This window comes from Vipera berus (assembly GCF_964194415.1).
Source record: "Vipera berus genome assembly, chromosome: 1".
NCBI classification, from domain to species: Eukaryota; Metazoa; Chordata; class Lepidosauria; order Squamata; family Viperidae; genus Vipera; species Vipera berus.
Genome location: NC_138202.1, coordinates 129753958 through 129780876, shown reverse-complemented (window position 1 = coordinate 129780876; position 26919 = coordinate 129753958). Strand labels below are relative to the sequence as shown.

The 26919-nt window shown below is 41.4% G+C and overlaps 1 protein-coding gene across 1 annotated transcript in view; it reads left to right on the top strand.

The window, feature by feature from the left end:
• CLASP1 (cytoplasmic linker associated protein 1) overlaps window positions 1-26919 on the top strand; it is a 226423-nt gene that overhangs the window by 121688 nt on the left and 77816 nt on the right. The window contains exons 20-21 of the mRNA XM_081312924.1: window positions 9814-9921; window positions 11923-12096. Coding sequence (XP_081169050.1) covers window positions 9814-9921; window positions 11923-12096 — 282 coding nt within the window. The remainder of the gene's footprint in view (window positions 1-9813; window positions 9922-11922; window positions 12097-26919) is intronic.

Sequence of the window (26919 nt, the reverse complement as noted above, 5' to 3'; positions counted from 1 at the left end):
AAAATGGCGGATCGAGCCTCTGCTGGCGGCAGAGGCTTGCAGAGCGCGGATCCAGCCTCCGCCGGCGGCGGAGGCTTGCAGAACGGCGGATCGGCTTATACTCGAGTCAACAACTTTTCCCAGTTTTGGGGGGTGAAATTGGGGGTCTCGGCTTATACTCGAGTCGGCTTATACTCAAGTATATACGGTACCTTTTTTACTTGTAAGCTGCCCAAAGTTGCTATGGAGTCAGGCAGCTCAAAATTGGATAAATAAATAAAACTTCCTCTATATCCATAAATCCACAGTTCCCCCCCCTCCTTTTTCCCAGTGATTTGCTAAAGAACAAAAAGTTGATCTGCATAGCTTTGCTCAGAAATAAAGCCACACTGCACTTGTCCAATTTTCTTTTTTGTATGTTTTCAATCAGAATTATATTCAATACATTCCCTGGTGTTTTTAGTCTTGTTATGCTTCCCTTTGAATAGAAAAGAAGAAGTTGCACAACCATTCCATAAGCCAGACATACCTATGTTTTAACATGTTTCCAATTACAGTCTTTCACCTGCAGCTTTACCGTTTTTCAACATCATTGAATCATTTATTGTTTCATTTTCATTGTTTTTTTCTTGGACACAACATTTACAGTATTTATTTCACATATTACCATTCAGATCTCTAAAATACAGCTTCCTGGAATTTCTTCCAGAATTGCTTTGGTTTTCTCTCAAATCCTTCAATGATTTTTAATATTGAATTCCATTCACTCTGGTGGAACTTTTCTTTTCACCTACTTCTAAAATAATGTTCTATTTCCATCAAAATTGTACTGTATTTTATCTACCTCCTTTAATCTTAACATTTCCTTGCTTCTTTGATAAATTTGGACCTACCTTTTTTCTCTCTGTATGCATAATTTAATACCTTCTACTCATGAATTTCACTGTAAATACCCAATTCAGTTGGTTTCTCATATCCCTTTTTTCCCTTTGCAGCAGTGATTATCTTACAATCATCTTTTTCTCCTCCATGGCCTTTATTATTTAATCAATTAAGTGTGCATTTTTATACTTCCCATTAGAGTAGCTCCACACATTTCTATGTTATTCTGAATCTTCCAAGATGTTTTTACATTATCCTTATTTGCATTATTTTAATGTAAAATATTTTACATTATTCTTAATTATCTTGGGTGATATTGTATATATGTGTGTGTGTGTCTTCTAATACTTTCTTCATACAAATCTCATACTTCCTTTTCCTCCCATGATTCTATTTGCACATTGGTTTCTTTCATATATTTCATGTAAAGTTCTTCCCCAAGCTTCACTTTAGACATTACTAAATAATAGTCTGTCTCTCATGTATAACTCTCTTACACTGTAGGTCACTTATCTCACTTATTTTTCTGTGTTTCTTCATAAATAATCAAATGAGTTATGTTTCTTTATTCATTTCTATGTTGTATGTACATACTAATAGACATTTATTCTTAAGCCATATATTACAAATAGTCCTTTTTCTAAGGAAAATATTTGCCAAACAGTCACCATTCTGATACATTCTTGGGTCTCCAAATGGCTCAATCTCTTTTTCTGAATTATCTCATCTCATTCCCACCCTATTCATGTCTCCTAGTTCAGTACAGGTAGTCCTTGACCTACAGCCACAATTGAGCCCAAAATTTATGTTGCTAAGTAAGACACTTGTTAAGTGAGTTTTGCTCCATTTTACAACCTTTCTTGCCACAGTTATTAAGTGAATCCCTGAAGTTGTTAAGTTAGTAACACAGTTGTTAAGTGAATCTGGCTTCCCCATTGATTTTCTTATCAGAAGGTTGCAAAAGGTGATTGTATGATGTCAGGATATTGCAACTGTCATAACTATGAGTCAATTGCCAAGCATTTTAATTTTGATCACCTGACCATGGGGATGCTACAGTGGTCGTAATTGTGGAAAATGGTCATAAATCACCTTTTTCAGTGCCGTTGTAACTTTGAACAATCATTAAACAAACTGTTGTAAGTCGTCAACCACCTATATTTTTCCCTTAGATTGCATTCCTTCCTAAAGTTTCAGGTTTTTTTTAATCAAAACTCATCCCTAATTCTTCCATGATTTGCATCTATTGGACATAATATGTAGCTGTAACCTTCTTATGGGTTTTTGCTTTATTCACCTCACCCCAACCCCCATCTGACCCAGGCAACATTCTAGATGACACAATTTTGTACATTCTGACATACAGTTAAATCTTTTTGTTCATAAACTTATGCTTTTACTTTGAGGCATGTGTTTATCAACCACATTCCATAAGATAAGACCATCATTCAAATCTATTGCACTTTTAGCTTTTTCTTAATTTCACATATACACAATTTATTATTTTTAATTCAGCTTCTTTTCATACTGTTTAGTGTTAGGCTTCATGTATAATCCAAATCATAGTCTTCCACATTTCATAGTTATCACCAAAGGGGCCTACATGTTTTCCATATTGCCTATTGTGCTTTAGTCAATCAAGATTTTTACATAATACTTTCTAATAAGATAGAAAAATATACTTAGTTACCATCATTAATTGCACCCATACCACATACATCATTCACTACTAATGGTAATACCAGTACAGGTTAGTTTGGGCATATTTTGATTAATGTGCCCAGGGCTTTTTTCCTCATAGAACACTCAGAACATCGTTCTGGCACCTTTTTTGGGGGGGGGGAGCTCCCTCTATTGGCTTTCGAAAGTCTATTGCAGGAGTAGGCAATCTTGGCTCTTTTTTATGACTCGTGGACTTCAACTCCCAGAAATCCTGAGCCAGCCACGCTGAGGGGAAAGAGAGAGGTTTCCAAGCTGAGCCATGCTGGCTCAGGAATTCTGGCAGTTGAAGTCCTTGAGTCATAAAAGAGCCAAGGTTGCCTACCCTGCACTAGAGGAGGAGATTAAAATTATTTACAAGGTTACTTCTTTAGGAACTAAACTTTTAGAATCTAAAACAGCTAATTCAAAAAAGCCAACAGGAAATAACCTCACATATTTCATCTGCTTCTGTCTTTTGGAAGGTTAAATTAGATAACAAAATAATCTATTTCCTATGTTAACATCTCTGCAATGAAATCAATAAAGGTAACAGGAAAGAAATGAGAAACATTTTTCTCAATCTAATATTTCTAATTTAGCTGATGCTAGAAAAAAAATAGTATCTTTTGAACATACTCTTGAAAACTTTTGAATCTATAACCATCTATTACAACTAAACCACTTTAAATCAAACAATTCTTAAGAATGAAATATTCTTAATTTGGACTTTACTTTTACTGTTTGGACTGTTGTGTGTTTTGAAAAATAGGTTATTTAGAATCTAGTTATGTTGCACTTCAGTCTTTAAATAATTAACCTAGTATATACATAACAATATATGATGTTTTCCACGGTGAGCTTAACATCAATAACAACATTTATTAAAAAGGCTAAAATAATTTCTGGTGGTATTATCTGTACATTAAAATTTTGTTTAGTCACAATCTTTCACTTTTCACATTTTGGACAAGCAGTGGTCATGTATCCTAGCAAAAGATGTCACATATGTGCATAAGCGTAGTCAGTAGCATATGCCTTTTTAAAAATATCAAACATGCAAAGAAACAAAAATAAGTCCAAAATATCTGTATTACATCCAGAAATGCCAACTTTGCAACCAGTATTTCTCATCCATAATTATGGCACCCTAAGGATACCTGCTTACATGCAAACGCTTCTCTGGGATCAGTAACGCAGCAGGGATTACTTTTTCCTTCCAGTAACAGATTGCTGGGAAATACAAAACATGGCCTTGAGAATTCCAATGTTTGTAACAAATTTTTCTGGATGTGGTTGGAAAGAGGCCTAGAAATGCCAGCACAAATACATCGCACTTACTGTACATGCACACACAACTAATTACAATCTTTAATTATATGTGATATATATAAACTGAGATGGGCTGTCTCAACTGCAACTTGCAAACCGTTCCATTTTGTGGCAAAACAATCCAGGACAAGCTTTGATGTTGAATTTAATTACAGCAGCAAGACTTTTAATAGGTCAATATTGGAAGAAGGAGGAACTGCCGACTATAGAAGAATGGACTTTAAAGGTTTCTGACCTGGCAGAAATGGCAAAGATCTCAGCTTATTTGAAAGATCATTCGCAAGAACGTTATATTATGGAGTGGAAAAAATGGATTGAATATATCCAGAACAAATATGGGACTAAAAAGTTTCATTTAGCATTTGAATAAGTCTTCCTTTCTATTTTCTTTTTTTTCTATATGAAATATTAGTATTGCTTGTAGTTATCTTATATGAGCTAGAGAGTGATAGATTTAAGAATTTATTATTGGTAGCAAATGGATGCTTATGATTGTTTTTTTTTGTTTTTATACCCTGTACTTAGCTCTGGGAAGTCGGGGGGGGGGAGGGGGGAAAGGGGGGGGAGGGATAGGGAGGGGAGGGGGAGGGGGGATTGTTAAAGATAAAATGTATTTTAAAACTTTTCAATAAAAAAAATATAAAAAAAAACAATCCAGGACAAGCTGATTAGCAGACCTTAGAGAGGACTCATTAACACAATTTTGGGGAAGGAAAGAAACAGAAGGACAGTAACATCTTCCAGTTGATGTTATGTTATGTAACATCTTCTGGGAGTTGAAGTCCACGAGTCATAAAAGAGCCAATGTTGCCTACGCCTGGCCTATTGGCTTTCGAAAGCCAATAGGAATTGCTGCTGAGCGCACCAAAAACCCGGCCGGCAAATGTTGCACAGGCAAGTTGTCTGCAGCTGCCCAACTACACCATCTCAACTAGGTAAGTAAGATATTATTTGCAAATAGGATGGCAATAAACAATTTAGGCTGCATTTACATTAGGGCTTTTCAACCTTTTCAGAAATTGTACCATTTTTAGGACATTACAATATTCAAGCACCACCAGTGCTTAACAAGGTGTCAAAAACTTGATGACTAAAAAAAGGGGGGGGGTATTTTGGGTTTCATTGGTTAGATTCATTTATTGTTATAGAAATGGCTAGTTTATAATATTATAGAAAAGCAAAAAGTTGAGGTTTAGTGTTAATACTTCCTTCTACTCCTGTAACAGAGGAAGTCAGAAGTCAGTGCCTTTTCTTTTTCCCTTTTCCCCCTCACTTTTCCCTTTTTCTCTCACCCTTCGCTCGCAAAAGCCTCCCCACTCACTCACACTTTGCTCACAAAAGCCTCCACTCCTCCGTCTCTTTCAAAGGCACCTCGTTCAGTCTCTTCCCCCACTCACTCCATGTCTTCCAAAGGCCTCTTGCTCACTCTGTCACTTACTGCCCCATCACTTCCAAACGCCATTTGCTTGTTCACTCACTCACTGCCCTGACGCTTCCAAACGCCACTTGCTCGCTCGCTCACTTACTGCATTTGGAAGTGACGGGGCAGTAAGTGAACGAGTGCCGGTGCCAGAGGCCATCAGCTGTTGGCGCTGGAGACCACTGCTACGAGGAACACAGCTTTGGGTCGGGGTTCAGAGCAGCTCCAGGTGGGGGCTCAGCACGGGCTGTGGCGTGGCAACTGCAGGGAGGGGAATCCCCACGGCGGCTGTGGGGAGGGGAATCCCCGCGGCATGTGGCTCCAAGCTGCAGGGGTGGGTGTGCAAAGGATGGGCAGCGGTACCGTAGCAAGACACTGGCATCGCTCCTCTGAGTTCCGGTACCTTTTTTTTTTTTTTTAGAAAAGTACTGAATGTGCCACAAGTTCAATCAAACACCAGTTTCCCCCCAAGCATGTTAACGCTATGCTATGCAAGCTAAAATCTCTAATTTATAGCCTATTATATCGGCCAACATATAGTTGTGAATTTCACCATCCTATCTACTGAAGGACCTATCTACTGAAAGATAATAACTTTATTTATACATTCAATATTTTTTAAAAGCTATTTGGACATTATTTAAGCAGTGCTGATTTCTAATTAATGGTTCATGGTGTTGAGATTTTTTGAAGTATATTTGCCGTAATAAAATAGGCCAGTATGACATCTGAAATACTGCTGTGGAGATGAAGAAATGTTGGTGATGACTGGCCTGAGTAAGTAAATCTAGAGAGAATATTTGTGTTAGCATTCACATTATTTCAACCGAGAGTAACAGAGTTAGAGGCATATACCAGTATTAAACTATACTGGATAAAGTATCATTGGATATTGTATTCTTTACTTCCTCATCCCTCTTTTCTATTAGACGAAAAGGTCATAACCAGTTTAGATAATAGTATGCATATAGAATCACTGTAATAAAAGCTTACTGTAGATCCTATGTCCCCTTTATGGATTACTGCCTTGTTGCGGTGAAGGGGCTTGCGTAACTCAATTAAGCTATGAGCTATGCCGTGCAGGGCCACCCAAGATGGAAAGGTCATAGCAGAGAGTTCTGACAAAATGTGATCCACTGGAGAAGGAAATGGCAACCCACTCCAGTATCTTTGCCATGAAAACCCCATGGACAGTACCAAAAGGCAAAAAGATATGATGCTGGAAGATGAGCCCCTCAGGTTGGAAGGTGTCCAATATGCTACTGGGGAATAGCAGAGGGCTAGCACTAGTAGCGCCAGAAAGAATGAAGCGACTGGGCCAAAGCCGAAAGGACGGTCAGCTTTGGATGCATTTGGTGGTGAAAGGAAAGTCCTATGCTGTAAAGATTTTTTCTCCATAGGAACCTGGAATGTAAGATCGATGAATCAAGGCAAGCTGGACGTGGTCAAACGAGATGACAAGACTGAACATCGACATCTTAGGTATCAGCGAACTAAAATGGACAGGAATGGGTGAATTTAATTCAGATGACCATCAGGTATACTACAGCGGGCAAGAATCCCTCAGGAGCAATGGAGTAGCCTTCATAGTCAATAAAAGAGTAGGAAAAGCAATACTAGGATACAATCCACCAAATGACAGAATGATCTCTGTGCGAATCCAAGGCAAACCATTCAATATCACAGTAGTCCAAGTCTGTGCCCCAACCACCAGTGCTGAATATGAAATTGACCGGTTCTATGAAGCCCTACAGCAACTTATAGAAGTAACACCAAAAAATGATGTCCTTATCATCATGGGGGATTGGAATGCTGCAGTGGGAAGCCAAAAGATAACCGGAATAACAGGCAAGTTTGGCCCTGGAGTACAAAATGAAGCAGGGCACAGGCTGATAGAATTTTGTCAAGAGAATATGATGGTCATAGCAAACACTCTTTTCCAACAACTCAAGAGACGGCTCTACACATGGACATCACCAGATAGCCAACACAGAAATCAGATTGACTATGTGCTCTGCAGCCAAAGAGTCAGTAAAAACAAGACCAGGAGCTGACTGTGGCTCAGACCATGAGCTTCTCATTGCAAAATTTAGGCTTAAACTGAAGAAAGTAGGGAAAAGCACTAGGCCACTCAGATATAAACTAAATCATAGCCGTGATGAATACACAGTAGAGGTGACAAATAGATTTAAGGAATTAGATTTGATAGACAAAGTGCCTGAAGAACTATGGACAGAGGTTCGCAACATTGTACAAGAGGTAGCAACTAAAACCATCCCAAAGAAAAAGAAATGCAAGAAAGCAAAATGGCTGTCTGAGGAAGCTTTGCAAATAGCTGAGGAAAGGAGGGAAGTGAAAGGCAAGGGAGGAAAAGAAAGATACACCCAATTGAATGCAGAATTCCAGACAATAGCTAGAAGAGATAAGAATGCCTTCTTAAATGAACAGTGGCAAAATTACACAGAAAAACTATACAAGAATGACCTTAACGTCCCTGATAATCACAATGAGGTGGTCACTGACCTCGAGCCAGACATCCTAGAATGTGAAGTGAAGTGGGCCTTAGAAAAGCTGAGCAACAACAAAGCTAGTGGAGGTGACAGTATTCCAGCTGAGCTATTCAAAATCTTAAAAGACGATGCAGTAAAAGTGCTACACTCAATTTGCCAGCAAATTTGGAAAACTCATAGTTAAAGCTATTTGACCCTGAAAGTATAAAATGAATGTTTCTGTTATGTTTTTTACTTGTTTAAAGTATTTGAATTCCGATTTTTAATAAATCTGAGGAGTGTCTCAGAAATTTGACAATAAATAAATACTTTGCATGATCAGACTGTGAGCAGTATTTTTGCTTGCATCCAACTGTACCAAAGGATAGTGGATGCTAGAGAGGCCTTTTAGATAAACAGACCAACTAATGGCATTATTTTAATGATAGTAACTGAAGTTGCTTTTTTGACTCTGAAGGGGAAAATAGGCCTGTATGTTTTATTGTTCTTCATTTTTGTTATAATCTTCGTATCGTTTCCTAAACCAATTTACATCATTAATATATCATTTACAGCACCAACTCCAAACTGTTTTAGACAGATAATTTTCAGAGTACTAAAAAAGTATACAGTAACTGTAATGGGAAAAGTCTTCCAAGAAATTTCTTAATTTATGTGGCACTCCCTGAAAGAAGACAAGACTTCAGTTAATTAAATAACTGTACTGTATTGATAGTTTTAATTGCCTTGTTATATATTCATGATTAAATTGAATTGGACAGTATCATGCATAAAAGTAATGTCCACTTTATTGTGGAATATATCTAATTGTGTGGCTAAGCTCCATATGGTTTTAGGCAATAGCAGAAATTTGAACATTTAAAAGGGTTCACGAATTAAGCACCACTGTATTTCCTGATAGTGATGGCCAATAAAAGGCTTTAGGAACCTTTTTCTAAAAACAAAGGAAACTGTGTCATAATCTGGTCATAACTCTGGTAGTTGCATGATAGGTATCAGTATGAAGTGGCCTTATGTAGGTAGAAATGTATACACATTGGTCTTTCTCGGTGTTAGCTGGAACTCTGATTAGTGTCTGTATACATAAGACCTCTTTATTATGATACCCTCAAAAATGATTACTGGGAAAGTTATCTGACGGATGACGTTAGGCCTGTGGAAGCACCAGAGAGAATCCATATAAATTCTCATAAATAATATGTGATCTGCAGGGAAAGGAAGCTCTTTTGCTCGTCAGTAAAATAAGAGTCATGTTGCTTAATCCTATTTAATATTAATTTGAAGATACTGCCATTCATTTCTTCTTAGCATATGTTCCTGTGGTTCTTTCCTTTTTACATTCACACCTATTTCTATCTCTTTAATCCCAACTTTGTTGGTTTTCTATAAGCATCATGCAAGTTTCAGGAGTATAGTCTTTTTTCCTTTTCCTGTTAGTTCTGGTGGAAATTGGTGTTTATTTACAGTATGCTGTAAAAAATAAAGATATTTTATTATATAATTCTTTCCTGGTGTTGAGTCTGGAGGTCTGAATGCATTAAAAAGATAAATAACTTGTAAGGTTGAGCATGATTGTAAACTGGTTTGGAAAATATTCTTTAGAAGTCATATGAACACAGTGTCTCTCTGCTATTCATTAAGGCAGCCACATCTTTTTTAATACTTGTTCCAAAGTCTGAATAAGATATGAGTGCTTTAATGAGCTTGTACAAATTCCTGTCTACTTCTTCAGAATCATTTTAGAACCATGCCCAGCTTTAGTGTTTGGTATATTTTGCAGTAAGTAGATAGCTTCCATTCTAGATAATGTATATCAGTGAGAAAATAACATCAGCTTCCTAATTTGGGGGAATTCAGTTTCAGTCTCTTCTTACAATTGTCTGCTTTTAGTCAGATTGCAGAACTATTAAGTCAGGTGTGAGTGAAAGAAAATTAACCACAACCTCTTTAACGTTTAACTGTCACTTTTCTGTTCTTTTTTCCTTTCCTCAGGTCGAATTCGCACAAGGAGGCAAAGCTCTGGAAGCACCAGTAGTATCACTTCAACACCTGCTGACACTCGAGGCCGCAGCCGAGCTAAAGTAGTTTCACAGTCCCAGCGTAAGGAACCATTTAGTGAGAACCATTTAGTGTGCTAGTATGGAGGAGACACTACCTTTTTCAAGTTTGTTTTTCTTGCCAACCTTATTTTAATATGCATCAGTGTTTCCATTATGAATATTCTTCAAATACAGTTTTTAAAATTATTTCCTATAATTAGGTCCTGACAAATTAGGTACGACACACAGGCTTTTTTTTAATACAATTGGGGCTTAACTCTTCAGGATTTTCATTGCTCTAAGCATGCCCATGTAGTTTCCCAAACAGCAACGTGTTCACCTTCTCTTACATTATGAGCACCTCTTCTCTTCTCATCTTTTGTTCCTTTAAGAAAGGATGCAATGTAGCAGAAGATTGAAACGCTTGGTAGGGATGGCTTTCTGGTTAGAACTGATGAATTTGTTTTCTCAATCCCCAAATGTGATGTGATGTAGTCCACAAACTGACATTCAAAATTTTTAGCATTATTGATTGCTCTGCATATGTGCCTACATATGCTATTTGTGCCAACTGAAATGGTTGCTAGTGAGTAATATTTCTGATGCTTATTTTATCTTTAAAAAAATAAAGTCATAAATCATAGCCAGAAAGAGCTGTTTAGTAGATGGAAGCTAGGTTTAAGGAGACTGATGCTCTTTTTTTTTGTTACTAACCTCTGTACTAACTGGTCATTCTGCATTATAAACACTACCCTTGTATCTTTGTCTTGTTTTTCTGTGATATCATTGCCTATTCTGCAACATTGCATTGATGGGATTGCTATTCTCAGGACAGTAATGCTATTTGTTTGTCCCAGACCCCACCAGCCTCATGGATATCAAGCATAAAAATAGAATTACAGTTTATTCTACTCTAAATAGTTATTTACTGCTTCGCACAAATGTTTTCATAAAACGTTTTGCCACATAATAATCCATAATAAAATGTGAGCAGCTATGTGCTTGTCAAAAAGAAGTTTGTATGCAAATAACAATGCTTCTTGAACTCTGTATTGTCTCGCTTTCTCTGCTTCACTTTCTGCCTGTCCTTTCGTCTGCTGTCATAATCCAGGATCCAGATCAGCTAACCCTGCAGGTGGTAAGAAATACCTTTTTGTTTTTCACTCTTTTACATGTCTGTACTGTCTCTCATATTGCTGTTTTTAACTGATTCAGTGTCTGAAAGTATTGTATTCCTAGAGGCTTAAAAAATCCTAGTGTTTTTAAAATGAAAGTTCAGCCATGAAATCGTTTAGATACACATATGATGTATTTAGACAAAGTACCCATGTGTAAGTTCAGTGAGCAGTGGGACTCACTCCTAGGTAACAAACAGGGTGTTAGGACTGTAAATTTTAAGAACTGAAAAAGGATTTGAAGATGTCTTCAATTGTTTATGGAGATGCTGTATGTTAACAGCAGCAGGGACAAGCCTGACATGCTATTTTTGAAACTAGACAATTTGAAAGATTCTCATAACACAAATTGTCTTGGGACAAAAGGAAAAATTCCGCTGGGTGATTTTGCTTTCATTTGCATAATTTCTTGGATTTGAATGCCTATGTTTTGGCAATTGCTCAGTCAGTTTTGTGGTTGGAAGATAAAAGAAAATTTCAGAAAGTTTCCTTGCAAAATGCATGTGAAAAAATAAATAGTGGGACAAAGAAATTGTGTGTATGCACTTGGATGTGAAAGAGAGTGCCCGTGCAAATGAGTTCATTGGTTGCTTCTGTATAAAATATAGCTTGCTGGTATGGTTGATGATATTTGATCATTTTTAAGGTGAGTAGTATCATTCAAGGTTGTGATTGTATTCATTCATCACTCTCAACACTTTTTATTGTTAATGTATGTTGTTAACCCCCCTTTTAAACATATAATCATCTTGAAGTATTTCTGTATCCTGTTTTATTTTTAATTAACTATTAATTGAGCTGAATTTTTTTAAATACATTTGGTAAATTTAATGACTTGAAATAGTCTGAAGACTTAAGAGCATTTGCTTGTTGTTGTTTTTTTGTAGCTGGTAGTCGATCCAGCTCTCCTGGCAAACTGTTGGGAAGTACATATGGTGGGCTTAGCAGTGGAACAACCAGAGGACACCCAGTGTCATCATCCTCATCTACTGACAAACGTAGTAAAGTCCCCCGAAGCCAGGGCTGCAGCCGAGAGACCAGCCCTAGCAGGATAGCTCTAGGTAAGAGTTTTCTTGGCTGCAACATAGAGCCAAAAGATTGATTTCCTTTCTCATGCTGATTGGCCAAAATAATTCTTGAAATAAATTAGAGTTTTGCTATAATGATTTCATAGTTACGGTATTCTGCTGAGTTTGTCAATAGCATGCTAGGCAAAGAGAGCAGCAGGGCCTAGATAAAGTTGTCAGTGAGATTAGCATAAATTGCCTATGTTTATACTTATTGTTTCAATTAGAAAATAGTTCTTCCTTCAGATGTGTTTTATTTTCATTTTCACTTCATTTTAGTGCCATTTGATGATACCAAATGTATTGTCCCACAGCTATAATACAGATTTCTCCTTTACCCTCCCTTTGAGTGCTAGAGTTGCTGCTCTGTTGTTCTTTTCTCTGATCAAAAATTGCACCTATTGCTTTTAGGTTAAATACTAAATTTTATCTGGAGCGTTTTTTTTTCTAATGAACTTATTAGTACTACTATAGAAAGGTGACTGAACCCGAAGAACTGTTCTATCATCAGATATATTAATTATGCACAAATGCCCAACTACCCATTATTAATATAAAATGGTAGTCATGGCAAATCTTATTTTAGAGGTTGAAATTAGGAAATGCAGTTGCGATACACCAATTCACATTTGGAACCGGAACCTTCCGATGAGCAAACAAGACACACTTAAATATAGCCACTTTAAAATCTGTTCACTCAGTTTCAGCAACAAAAAGCTGAAAAGGCATGTGACAAGGGATTTGAAGCTTGCATCAGAGAAGGAAAATTAGAATAATATCACTGACAATTGCATTAATAGGCAGGCAGAATGCATGGAGGAGAAAATAAGAGATAAATCATATATATGCTTCAGAAAAGGATCAATGAACTTAGCACCAAATTGTGGCTAGTGAGGTCATTAACCACTTTGTGGTTTTTAAAAGAGTTTTCAACCTTTGTGGTACAACACCCCTTTAATAATAATTTTATATGATCCCAACTCTGTGAATAACTAATGATTTCACTGGGTTTAAGACAATGGCAAGAAATAAATAAATGGTCTATTTTTAGTTACTAAGTTTGGTCTAAATAGAACAAAAGGTCTCAAATGAAACCTCAATCAGACAGGCTTCTGCAGGCAAACTGGGAGCAAAGCATAGATTTAGTTTTGAGGATGCAGGGCTGGTTTACGAAAGCAAATCAAGAAGCAGTGTGTGGTGCAAGTTCTGACAATTCTCCTGTTTTGCCTGCCCTGTCAAAACCTACTCCCATTTTGTCTGGACAAGCCCACAACTGGCAAGGAGCAAAGCCCAAAGTAAGTTTTGATGGTGCTTCCATTTTATTGGGGCACGTCTGATTAGGTCTTTTTATCATTAAATGTTGAATACCCTCTAAGTTTCTTAAAAGTACTCTAGGACATAATGAATGACCCAAGAAAACTGTATTTTCAGTGAACCAGAAGATCTATAATTAACATGTGACTCTGAAACATGTTGTTGCAGTTTGTTTGTTTTTTGAGCTAAGCATTTTTATGTGGAAAGAAAAAAAATATTTGCAACAGGAAGTATATATATTTAAATACAGACAGGTTTTTTTTTCTTTTGATTAGTATGGGAACAGTGTTTATTGGCCAGATTAAGGACTTACTTAAAGGATTCTTTTTTTAAAAAAAAATATCTATAAGCAGTTGTACCACACAAATGAAAATAAATATATACTGTTCCATAGATCATCTTTTCTAAAAATTATTTTGATTTACATTTATATTTACTTGCAACGGTTAACCTAGAGCAGGGGTGTCAAACTCACAATGTCAAGTGATGTGTCGCGACATATCGTGACTTTTTTTGCCATTGCCCGCATTGGGTTGGGCACGGTTTCGCTATGATGCATCCGGCCTCCAGGCCGGCAGTTTGACACCCCTGACCTAGAGCAATCTCTAGGAGAGACACTTCTGCTTTTATGCTGCTGATGTTTTCTATGCATAATTCATGAATGTGTGTTCCTTTGTAACATAGATCAGCATTCCAGGCTTATCTTTATCTATTGTGAACAAGCAGCTTTTTTCCCCTCTGTACATATCATCAAGTACTATCAAGTAACAAAGGATAGCTTATTGTGGTCCTTGAAGCTGGAAAGTGATCTCTTGCTTCCAGGGGGATCAAAACCAAATGAAAACTTACTTGGAACTGTTTTACTAACTTAGTTGGTTTGGTAGTAGTAAAGCAGGACCTCAAATACCTGTATGAAGAGAGAAACAAAGCAAGAACAAACAAGCTATATACGTCATGCATGCTGCCTTTTTACAGTTAGCCAAAATAACCTGGAACCCCATGTGGAAACATTTATTTACTTATTATAATAACATATATGTGTTCTACTCATCAAACACTGGCAGCTCACGATATTAAAACCCTAAGGCATGGAGGTTAAAAAAGTATACAAGAAATCACTAGTAAAGGACAAAAGCTTTGAGAAGAAATTGGCTGAAAAATAACAGGGGACATTATACGAGAAAAAAAAAATAGTTTGTCCATGGTTTCCAACTTCACAGTTAGGACCTTTCTTTCATCCACATGGGGAACAGTATGCCTGGTCACCAAGAGGTACTTGTGGAATGTTAACACTGCCTCCCCTATCCTGCCTTGAAATCAAAGCAAGTAAGCTAGTTGTAGATTTGAATAGACACATACCTCAGCTTTTGCCCAGCCAGATCTCAGTGATATGATGCTGATTGCCACCAACAGATCAAGGAGGAGTACATAGACCAGGGGTATCAAACTGTCGGCCCGCGAGCTGGATGGATCACACCAAAACCACACCCACCCTATTGCCAGCAATGGGAAAAAGTCACGATACGTCGCGTGATGTCGTGAGTTTGACACCCGTGACATAGACCATTGAATAATGTGGCCTGATTAAAACATTTTCTACTCTACACTCACAAACTTATTCTTTCCCAGGCACAAACAGATAGGACTTTGTGTATTTCTTATTTTATTTCTACTTTCTTATTCAACATTATGACAGCAGTGTATGATAAATACAGTCCCATCTCTGTTAGTGTTCTAAGAAATTAATGGTACAGTTAATAAATTTTTCATTTGTCAATTATACAGCTTCAGCTTTTAAATCATTGGTTCATTAATGGGTAAAGTAATTAAGGGGATAGATTTATGAAAGTGCGTTAAACAACAGTTTATACACTTTCCAGGCCATATTTCTTATTCTTTATGAAAAGCTTCATACCACGGTATATAATTGGTTTCAGGCAGGATCACGAATGCACAATAGGAGTATTCATCATTATTTCAAAACAAATGCTGCCTGAAAGATTATTTCTCTTTCCCAGGGTTATGACCTTTTAAAATGCCATTCTTTTAATTTTAATATTTATGTATTTGCCATCATTGTAGCCTATTGAACAAATTCTGAATGGATTCATGCCTTGAGGAGTTTGCAGTCTAAAATTTTTGTCAGTTGGCAGGAGAAATATAGAAAGGAATAGGAGAGCCAGAAAACCCAAATGGGAATAAAAGCTGTTAAAAAAAAACACCTCTGTATATGTGCTTATACGGATTAGTAATTTTTATGGGAAAATTGGAACTATCGCCCTTGAACTATGGTGCTGGAGAAGACTCCTGTGAGTCCCTTGGACTGCAAGGCAATCAAACCGGTCAGTCCTAGAGGAGATCAACCCTGACTGCTCTTTAGAAGGCCAGATCCTGAAGCTGAAACTCAAATACTTTGGCCACCTAATGAGAAGGAAGGACTCACTGGAGAAGAGCCTAATGCTGGGAAAGATTGAGGGCAAGAGAAGAAGGGGACGACAGAGAATGAGGTGGCTAGATGGTAGAGGACAGGAAGGCCTGGAGGAACGTTGTCCATGGGGTCGCAATGAGTCGGACACGACAACAACAACATGGGAAAATTCAACATGTATTTTTAAATGTTGACTCCCTGAACCTGGTTTTTTATTATCTTTCTTAGAAAAAGAACATCTAAGGGTAGACCCAATTATGGCTGAGATAGAGAAGAAGGAGAATTTAAAGCATTCATAATAATACTATGGACCAAAGAGGAATTTAAAATAAGTTGAATACGAATAGTATGTTCGTTTTGACATTTTGCATGATTAAATATCCTTTATTTTTTTTCCCTTGTCATCGATTATTATGATGAATCTGTATAAAAATTATATAAATGTGTTATTTCTTTAGGTTTGTATTGCTCACTCCCTATTAGAATCATTTACTTATCCCTCTAAAATAGAGTTGACCTTTCTTTCCTGATATTTTCTCTCTCCTCCTTCCCTCTCTCTCCCCCCCACCCCCACCCCTACCCCTTAAGTGGAATCGAAGTCAACCTGACATTATTATAAGCCTGTTTTCCCAAATAAGTTTTTCTGGCTTGTGATAAATAGAAAAAGTTTCCCGGGAGGGTCAGAACATCTCTGATGTTCTTGGGCAAGTTCAGCCTGTATCACAGTTTATGCGCAACAAATCAGATTGGCAGTTGTCTGGGATATTTACTAATGTCAGTAGTGACCAAAACTGTAAATTTATTGTCTGAGCGTTGTATCCTCGTTAAACTTGTGTTCACCTTCTCTGAAACTCTCCATGCTGCATGCTAGCACGGAGCAGCCGTATCCCCCGACCCAGCGTGAGTCAGGGGTGCAGCCGCGATACCAGCCGTGAGAGCAGCCGAGATACAAGCCCTGCTCGGGGCTTTCCTCCACTTGGTGAGTACCTGTAGGCACTAGAGCTTCTAAGGGCCACCCCTCCTCTTTCTTCCTGCTTCGTCGATATACCTCTGAGTGGAATGGGCTTGTTATTCTCTGCTTTTTAAAAAACTCTTTAACATTCCTCCTTTCTGACCTCTTTATTTATTCTGTTCATTTCTGCATGCTTAAATCCTGCTTTCCTTTACTAGGAAAACCCATAGTTTGAAATGCTTTTGACAATCTCTAAATTTTTGGGACATGTACTTAGGCGCCATTGGTCTCGACAACAGCAGCTATTGGGAAGGCTACATCATTGCAGGAAAAGTTGATGCTACTAGAAAGCATGACCTGCCTTTTTTGATCCAATGCAAAATGGGCGTCCTTGGGAGAAAATTTAGTAAATGTCTTCATAATATACTTGTTGATTATTTTGCATTGTATTCTTGGGCCTGAGTGCATGCCATATCAAGCGTAACTTTTTCTAAGCCCCAGGAACACTGAGAATTCCTTTTCTGTGTAAAAAGCTTGTTCCTTAATTCATAGAGCTCAATTTCTATTTCTGCACTAGAGAAATGTACCATCTCTCTTGGTTTTTAAATTATGATCCAGCCAGTGTAATTTACAGAGACCTATCTTTTCACATCAGAAACATGAAGTCTCGTTTCTTTGTATATAATGTTTTTTCTGCATTATTATTAAAATGCATATTTTGAAGAAAATATTTTTACAGTTAGGGCAATCTGAAATCTTGAAGAGTGTGTGTGTGTGTGTGATGTATGTGTGCATGCACACATTTGTGTGTTTCTGACTGCTTCAGTTCAATTATATTTCTAGTTTGTTCACATTATATTTAGAGAGTGTGTGTGTACTTGAAATCGAGGAAAGAAGATGGTACAAAGATGGAACTTATCTTATTGTCCATGACAGTGGTGGCGAACCTATGGCACGGGTGCCAGAGGCGGCACTCAGAGCTCTCTCTGTGGGCACCCGCACCATGCCCCGGAGGTGGCAACTGTCCCTCTTCAAACAGCCGCCTAATTTGCCAAGGTCCCACGTGGCTGAATGTATCCCGGCATGGCTGGTTTCCCTCCTCCCCATCCTGTCCCTCCTGGCCTTGCATGTTCTCCTTTTCCCATGCATAACCCACTGTATGATCTCCTCAGCCGTTGGCCGACCATCCATCTCGGAGGCAGCTTCTTTGAACTGCTGGCGATGGGCTGCCGAGTCCCAGTGTGCCGGTTGAGGGGCCGGCAGGCTGTGGCTACTGATGGACACCGTTGCCCCCCATGCACTCGCTGGCCTCTGTGTGTGGGGGGGCGATGGTGTCAGGCAGCAGCTGCCCCAGCCCTTGCCTTTCCCCACGGCAATGGCACCCCCACCCTGCCTCGCCTCACCCCACAGGATGAGTCTCGCCTACCGCCCCACCTGCCAGAGACCACCTGGAGCTCCCCCGACCCTGCCCACCCCCCACAGGTGTCCCTCCCCACGAGCAACATTGAGGTGACCACATCCACCTTGGCCACACCCACCCAATCTTCCATGACCACCACAGCCACACCCACCTGGCACCCAGCGATAAATAAGTGGGTTTTGGGTTGCAGTTTGGACACTTGGTCTCTAAAAGGTTCACCACCACTGGTCCATGAGGTTCATAGGGCCTACTTTTAACATTAATTAGTTACATTTATTCACCATCCATCTTGGTGTTCTGTGACTCTGGGAAGTTTGCAATAAATTTATATTATAAAAGATTAAAACATGATAAATACATTACAATGAACAAGGAAATAGCTAAGATAGTGGGGGTGGGGTTGTATGGTAGAGTAGAGGTGGGCTCTTCTAATCCAGTAACTCCCACCAGGATGAAATGTTTCTGTCCGGACTCCAGGCCAATTGGCAGAGCCAGGTTTTAAGGACATTATAGAATATTGCTGTTGAAATAATTCTGTGAAAAGAATTAAGACATTAGGGTTGCAAGGTGGAGAAGTTAGAGCAGAAGGGAAAAGTGCTATAAGGCTTCTGAGTGATTACCGTATATACTTGAGTATAAGCCGAATTTTTCAGCCCACTTTTTGGGCTGAAAAATTCCACTTCGGCTTATACTCCAGTCAACAAAAAAACTTACCGAGGACTTGTGCGCGGCCGAGGCTTTGGTGCTTCCGGGATCGCCCGCACCTCTCCCAAGCCACCGCCGTCCGAGACCTGCCGAAGTTTGGGGAGGTTTGGGGAGGTGCGCGCGCACCTCCCCAAACTCCGCGCCTTGCCTGCCTGCTTCTTTCTGCAGCGGAAAGAAGCAGGCAGGCAGGGCGCGGAGGAACGGAGACTTGCCGACGTTTGGGGAGGTTTGGGCGCCTCCCCAAACCTCGGCAGGTCTCCGTTCCTCCGCGCAGACCTGCCGACGTTTGGGGAGGTTTGGGCGCCTCCCCAAACCTCCCCAAACCTCGGCAGGTCTCCGTTCCTCCTGCCGACCTTTGGGGAGGTTTGGGCGCCTCCCCAAACCTCCCCAAACCTCGGCAGGTCTCCGTTCCTCCTGCCGACCTTTGGGGAGGTTTGGGCGCCTCCCCAAACCTCCCCAAACCTCGGCAGGTCTCCGTTCCTCCTGCCGACCTTTGGGGAGGTTTGGGCGCCTCCCCAAACCTCGGCAGGTCTCCGTTCCTCCGCGCAGACCTGCCAACGTTTGGGGAGGTTTGGGCGCCTCCCCAAACCTCGGCAGGTCTCCGTTCCTGTTTGGGGAGGTTTGGGCGCCTCCCCAAACCTCCCCAAACCTCGGCAGGTCTCCGTTCTTCCTGCCGACCTTTGGGGAGGTTTGGGCGCCTCCCCAAACCTCCCCAAACCTCGGCAGGTCTCCGTTCCTGTTTGGGGAGGTTTGGGCGCCTCCCCAAACCTCCCCAAACCTCGGCAGGTCTCCGTTCCTCCGCGCAGACCTGCCGACGTTTGGGGAGGTTTGGGCGCCTCCCCAAACCTCCCCAAACCTCGGCAGGTCTCCGTTCCTGTTTGGGGAGGTTTGGGCGCCTCCCCAAACCTCGGCAGGTCTCCGTTCCTCCGCGCAGACCTGCCGACCTTTGGGGAGGTTTGGGCGCCTCCCCAAACGTCCCCAAACCTCGGCAGGTCTCCGTTCCTGTTTGGGGAGGTTTGGGCGCCTCCCCAAACCTCGGCAGGTCTCCGTTCCTCCGCGCAGACCTGCCGACGTTTGGGGAGGTTTGGGCGCCTCCCCAAACCTCCCCAAACCTCGGCAGGTCTCCGTTCCTGTTTGGGGAGGTTTGGGCGCCTCCCCAAACCTCCCCAAACCTCGGCAGGTCTCCGTTCCTCCGCGCAGACCTGCCGACCTTTGGGGAGGTTTGGGCGCCTCCCCAAACCTCCCCAAACCTCGGCAGGTCTCCGTTCCTGTTTGGGGAGGTTTGGGCGCCTCCCCAAACCTCCCCAAACCTCGGCAGGTCTCCGTTCCTCCGCGCAGACCTGCCGACCTTTGGGGAGGTTTGGGCGCCTCCCCAAACGTCCCCAAACCTCGGCAGGTCTCCGTTCCTGTTTGGGGAGGTTTGGGCGCCTCCCCAAACCTCCCCAAACCTCGGCAGGTCTCCGTTCCTCCGCGCAGACCTGCCGACGTTTGGGGAGGTTTGGGCGCCTCCCCAAACCTCCCCAAACCTCGGCAGGTCTCCGTTCCTCCGCGCAGACCTGCCGACGTTTGGGGAGGTTTGGGCGCCTCCCCAAACCTCCCCAAACCTCGGCAGGTCTCCGTTCCTGTTTGGGGAGGTTTGGGCGCCTCCCCAAACCTCCCCAAACCTCGGCAGGTCTCCGTTCCTCCGCGCAGACCTGCCGACCTTTGGGGAGGTTTGGGCGCCTCCCCAAACCTCCCCAAACCTCGGCAGGTCTCCGTTCTTCCTGCCGACCTTTGGGGAGGTTTGGGCGCCTCCCCAAACCTCCCCAAACGTCGGCAGGTCTGCGCGGAGGAACGGAGACCTGCCGAGGTTTGGGGAGGTTTGGGGAGGCGCCCAAACCTCCCCAAACAGGAACGGAGACCTGCCGAGGTTTGGGGAGGTTTGGGGAGGCGCCCAAACCTCCCCAAAGGTCGGCAGGTCTGCGCGGAGGAACGGAGACCTGCCGAGGTTTGGGGAGGTTTGGGGAGGCGCCCAAACCTCCCCAAACAGGAACGGAGACCTGCCGAGGTTTGGGGAGGTTTGGGGAGGCGCCCAAACCTCCCCAAACGTCGGCAGGTCTGCGCGGAGGAACGGAGACCTGCCGAGGTTTGGGGAGGTTTGGGGAGGCGCCCAAACCTCCCCAAACAGGAACGGAGACCTGCCGAGGTTTGGGGACGTTTGGGGAGGCGCCCAAACCTCCCCAAAGGTCGGCAGGTCTGCGCGGAGGAACGGAGACCTGCCGAGGTTTGGGGAGGCGCCCAAACCTCCCCAAACAGGAACGGAGACCTGCCGAGGTTTGGGGAGGTTTGGGGAGGCGCCCAAACCTCCCCAAAGGTCGGCAGGAAGAACGGAGACCTGCCGAGGTTTGGGGAGGTTTGGGGAGGCACCCAAACCTCCCCAAAGGTCGGCAGGAGGAACGGAGACCTGCCGAGGTTTGGGGAGGCGCCCAAACCTCCCCAAAGGTCGGCAGGAAGAACGGAGACCTGCCGAGGTTTGGGGAGGTTTGGGGAGGCGCCCAAACCTCCCCAAAGGTCGGCAGGAGGAACGGAGACCTGCCGAGGTTTGGGGAGGTTTGGGGAGGCGCCCAAACCTCCCCAAAGGTCGGCAGGAGGAACGGAGACCTGCCGAGGTTTGGGGAGGTTTGGGGAGGCGCCCAAACCTCCCCAAAGGTCGGCAGGTCTGCGCGGAGGAACGGAGACCTGCAGAGGTTTGGGGAGGTTTGGGGAGGCGCCCAAACCTCCCCAAAGGTCGGCAGGAGGAACGGAGACCTGCCGAGGTTTGGGGAGGCGCCCAAACCTCCCCAAAGGTCGCCAGGTCTGCGCGGAGGAACGGAGACCTGCCGAGGTTTGGGGAGGTTTGGGGAGGCGCCCAAACCTCCCCAAAGGTCGGCAGGAGGAACGGAGACCTGCCGAGGTTTGGGGAGGTTTGGGGAGGCGCCCAAACCTCCCCAAAGGTCGGCAGGAGGAACGGAGACCTGCCGAGGTTTGGGGAGGCGCCCAAACCTCCCCAAAGGTCGGCAGGAGGAACGGAGACCTGCCGAGGTTTGGGGAGGCGCCCAAACCTCCCCAAAGGTCGGCAGGAGGAACGAAGACCTGCCGAGGTTTGGGGAGGTTTGGGGAGGCGCCCAAACCTCCCCAAAGGTCGGCAGGAGGAACGGAGACCTGCCGAGGTTTGGGGAGGCGCCCAAACCTCCCCAAAGGTCGGCAGGTCTGCGCGGAGGAACGGAGACCTGCAGAGGTTTGGGGAGGCGCCCAAACCTCCCCAAAGGTCGGCAGGAGGAACGGAGACCTGCCGAGGTTTGGGGAGGCGCCCAAACCTCCCCAAAGGTCGGCAGGAGGAACGGAGACCTGCCGAGGTTTGGGGAGGTTTGGGGAGGCGCCCAAACCTCCCCAAAGGTCGGCAGGAGGAACGGAGACCTGCCGAGGTTTGGGGAGGTTTGGGGAGGCGCCCAAACCTCCCCAAAGGTCGGCAGGAGGAACGGAGACCTGCCGAGGTTTGGGGAGGTTTGGGGAGGCGCCCAAACCTCCCCAAAGGTCGGCAGGAGGAACGGAGACCTGCCGACGAGCCGCGGCCACACAGGGTATTCCTGTGTATTCAGGCTTGCAAAATGGCGGATCGAGCCTCTGCTGGCGGCAGAGGCTTGCAGAACGGCGGATCGGCTTATACTCGAGTCAATAACTTTTTCCAGTTTTTGGGGGTGAAATTGGGGGTCTCGGCTTATACTCGAGTCGGCTTATACTCAAGTATATACGGTACTTATTTCTTTGTTTTTCCATTTTTCCTGTTAGAAAGCTAGAGTCCCAGTAATGTCCCATATAGGAACTGCTTGTGGTATAGACACATTTTAGCTAAGAGGACCAGAAGAAACAAAATGGGACAAAATAAAATTGCTGAACTCTAATTCTGCATAGGGGGCACAATGGCTCAGAAGTTTAAAGATGCTGAGCTTGTCAGCTGGAAAGCAGACAGCCCTCATTCAAGACCTGAGCACTGAGTGCCGTGGCAAGCTCCTGTTCCTTGCTCCAGCTCCTGCCCCCCTTGCAGTGCGAAAGCATGCAAATGTGAGTAGATAAATAGGTACTGCTTCGGTGGGAAGGTAACAGTGTTCTGTGCGCCTTGGCATATAGTCATGCTGGCCACATGACCACACAAATATTTTTGGACAATTCTGGCTCCCTTGGTTAAGAAATGGACACGAGCACTGCCCCCTAGAGTCAGACACGACTGCAAAGGGGAAAACCTTTAGTAATTCTTCATATGGATAAAAAGCAATACTATTTAACAATAGACATTATTAATTTATGAATGGATTAATTTAACTCGCCCACCAGTGGCTGTTAAATTTACAAAGCAAAAGAATTCATACTTGTGATTTTTTTTAATTTTTTTTTTTGCCAAAGTCATAGGTGGGCAGTTTGTAGAATCAAGCCTGGACATTAATGTTTTAATGGGATATGAGGTGTGTGATTTGTTTTACTTGTGGATTAGGATTTTTTTCTGATTTGGCATTTTACACACATACACACACAACACACATTTTATTTAACTGAATTATGTGTATTTTGGGGTTCAGCTATATATATATATATATTTGTTTCTTACCTGAAAATGGATGGAGATAATTCTAGATGCTGCAAGGAAGGTGATTTGGGTCTGCATCCAAGCCAACAATTTCAATCTAAATAAATAAATAAAAATTTTAAAAACTTGAGTTAACTAAGGGCCACAGAGGATCATTTTAAAATCAGTTACAGAATGCGAAGGAATCTGTCACTTTTCCTTGCTGCTATAAAAAGGATAAAGGCTTCTTCCTTTGACCTAATAGAATAGTTTGTATCATAAACATTTGCACAGAGCAAAGGGCTGCTATTGTGAGCCAGCTATTGTGCTGCCCGAATGCAGCAATTACTAAAAGATATAGTTCAAGAACATCTTGAGATACAGATTCCCCATTTCTGTTTTACAGACATATTAAGCGTACTTGATTTATTGAAGGTATTAATTTTAATCTTTTAAGTCGTTCTAAAAATGTGTGATGCCATTAATGTAATACTTCGCTGAGGTGTCAGCTTTAGTATTGTATTTATTATTAAATAATAATAAATTCTTTTTACTTTTATTTCATTCCTTTGGCTAAATTTTATGAATTAGATCTAGCTCATAATATCTGAACAATTTGTGTAACAAAGGTGCCAAAAGTCTTCCTGATTGTACTAGAGTATAAATCCAAGAAACAAATTATATCTGTAATATAATTGCTTCAGGACACTTAAAATTGTAAATGTAGTTCTTGGGGGGAAAAAATTCCAGATTTTAGGAAGACTTTACATTTGGTTTCAATACAGATGCCCTCTATTATTGAATTACCAAGAAATATGTAAGAATATTTACCAAATTTTCTTGGATATTTACAAATCTTGGGTATTTTTTATGTTTCCTGTCATGTCAGAAAGTATGTACTGAACAATATGTCAGTTACAGCTCCAGCTCTGACCAAATTACCACCTAAAGGGAACCAGCAGTTCATTTGTTTCCCATCCCCCTCAGGTTTAATAGCTGATTATTACAAATAACTAAGCACATATTAATCAAAACTACTAATATTAATAGAGAGTGATTCACAAAATATTATTTTAATAACTGTCAATAACTTCTTAGAATCCATTTACATTATTCCAGCTTCACTGTCATTAGCTAGCATTTTATTATATAGTTCAATAAATTGTGGATTGTTTTATTTTTAAACAATTTCTAAATCCTATTGTTTTTAACTCTGCCTGGTTCTATGCAAATTGTGGCCATGAAACTGGTAGTCTGCAAATTCCATTGAGGCAATTTCTAAATGCGTTAGTTAACAGTAACTGCACTAATCCCAGCATCTAATTTGCTATCTTGATAATTGAGATAAAGACTGCTATGAGCAAAGTCAAGATGACATCACCTGAGTCTGTTAGACTGGTTTATATAGACCAGCACCAGTTCAAAATTTTTTAAATAATTTTATTTTTTAGAAACAAAAAAACAACACCAAATTATAGTGAGGGTAAACCAAATCAAAGCATTTGTTTTCTGCATCCTGGGATAGCAGAGCTATGGTTGCTGAAATAATACTGTTGATTTCTAGAACAAAAAAAACTTTCATTAAATAATTCCTTTAAAATACTAGCAATTTTAAGATGATTTGTAGGAAACAAAATTTTGAAAACCGCGAGTCTGTTGAATAAAGAGAAGGTTCAAAATAATGGAGCTGAAACACAACTTCTCATGTCTCAGTTGCATCTTCAGGCTTTTTTGCTGATGCTTTTTGATTAGCAAGGTTTATTCATTGTGCTTCTCTCTGCATGTGTATATTGATTGGCTGTGACCAGTACACCCAAAGAAAAACATAAGAGTCTTTCTAAAGATCTACATTGCATAGGTGTTTGAAGACCCTTCCAGGGTTTCAGCATGATTTGCTTCTCCTCAACCTGTAAATGTGACAATCTGTTTGACTTCAAGAATGCAATTGAGTGTTTTTATAGGAGCAATTTGGGCTCTGTACCTTAGGTTCATTAGAAATATCTTCTTTATACTTCTTTTGTTCAGTCCCAGAATTAAAATAACATTCTAAATGCAATTATAGTATGCATTTCATGTTGTTTCTTGTCGGACAAGTTAATTTCGTTTCCCCCCCCCCCCTTAATTATATGCTACATTCTGTTAATACAGTACAGGTTGAGCTATTTTATTCTCTAGCAACATTGTAGAAACCTATTCAAGCAAATGGTAATTTCCAAGCTCTTATATCTAGTTTAGTCTTGGAATTATTCACACGGCCTATTCCACACTGCATGTAATTTTATTTATTTAAAAGACATATATCAATATAAATTCTGATTTTAGTTAAGCTTTGGTGGGATTTTAAAATCCCATATACCAGAAACATTTTCAGTTTAGAGCTATTAACCCTGTGAATGTGGTTAAAATAACTGTTGCTATTACACCTTTTCTTCTCAGGTATTCAGTTCTATCCATCCACAAAGCTAGTTGGTTGCAGGCCATTCTGTAAGCTAATTAATAGTATTTCAGCTATCCCATTTTATTAATTTTGCCTGTTAGTCAAAATCCACACATTCAGTATTGTACCTGAGTTTGTACATGGGCAATGTCGTGTGGATTTGGGGAGTCCTGTTAGATTTGACTCTAGGAAAGAATAAGATTTGCATGAAGAAAGTCCCAAGGACCAATTTCTGATGTACAGGTAATAGTTCCAGATAGGAACTTTTCAAAAAGATTTTCTTTTTGTGAACCATGGGACAGCCATTGACTGTTAGACTGAATTCAATTTGGAAGATGGGTCAATGAACTGAGTCTGCATAAAATAGCTTTGCAATCAAATTAATAAGAGCTTGAATAATAAATACTTTGTGTGTCCTAAGTATAATTCGTATTGTCACTATGTTAAATGAAGGTTACTTCCTGTTGTCTGTTGTTTTTCTGCACTAACTTACTTTGCCCCTGATTAAAATTTGTCTTTTTATTGATTATGGGGTCTTACATTTTTGAATGAAAAAACCTAAACTTTTATAATTGCAAGCACACTTTCTAAGGATTCATTGTGGTTTCACCTTAGGATTTGGATTGTTTACATCTAAATCCTATTGCTGCTGATTTAGTCATTTCATGTTATCATGGTGATTCACCTGTATTCGACAGGTGATTATTGTTATCGATCTCTGCTGGACTTCATACAAGCTGGAAGGCTTAGAGGTTATTCCTTTCGTTTTCCATATATCATATGTTCCATAGTTGAGGGTGGAGGGAGCGTATGCAAGAAGCGTTATGTCAGACCTACCATGGGGCTTGCAATTGATTTTCAAGTCCATTCATACACAGTGCCATTTCTTTTCCCTTTGTAATCCCAGTGTTGGTAGTGAATCATGTGCATCTCCTTTGGACTGTGGCATTGTTTTTGTCTGAAGTACTTGTGTGTTAATTCT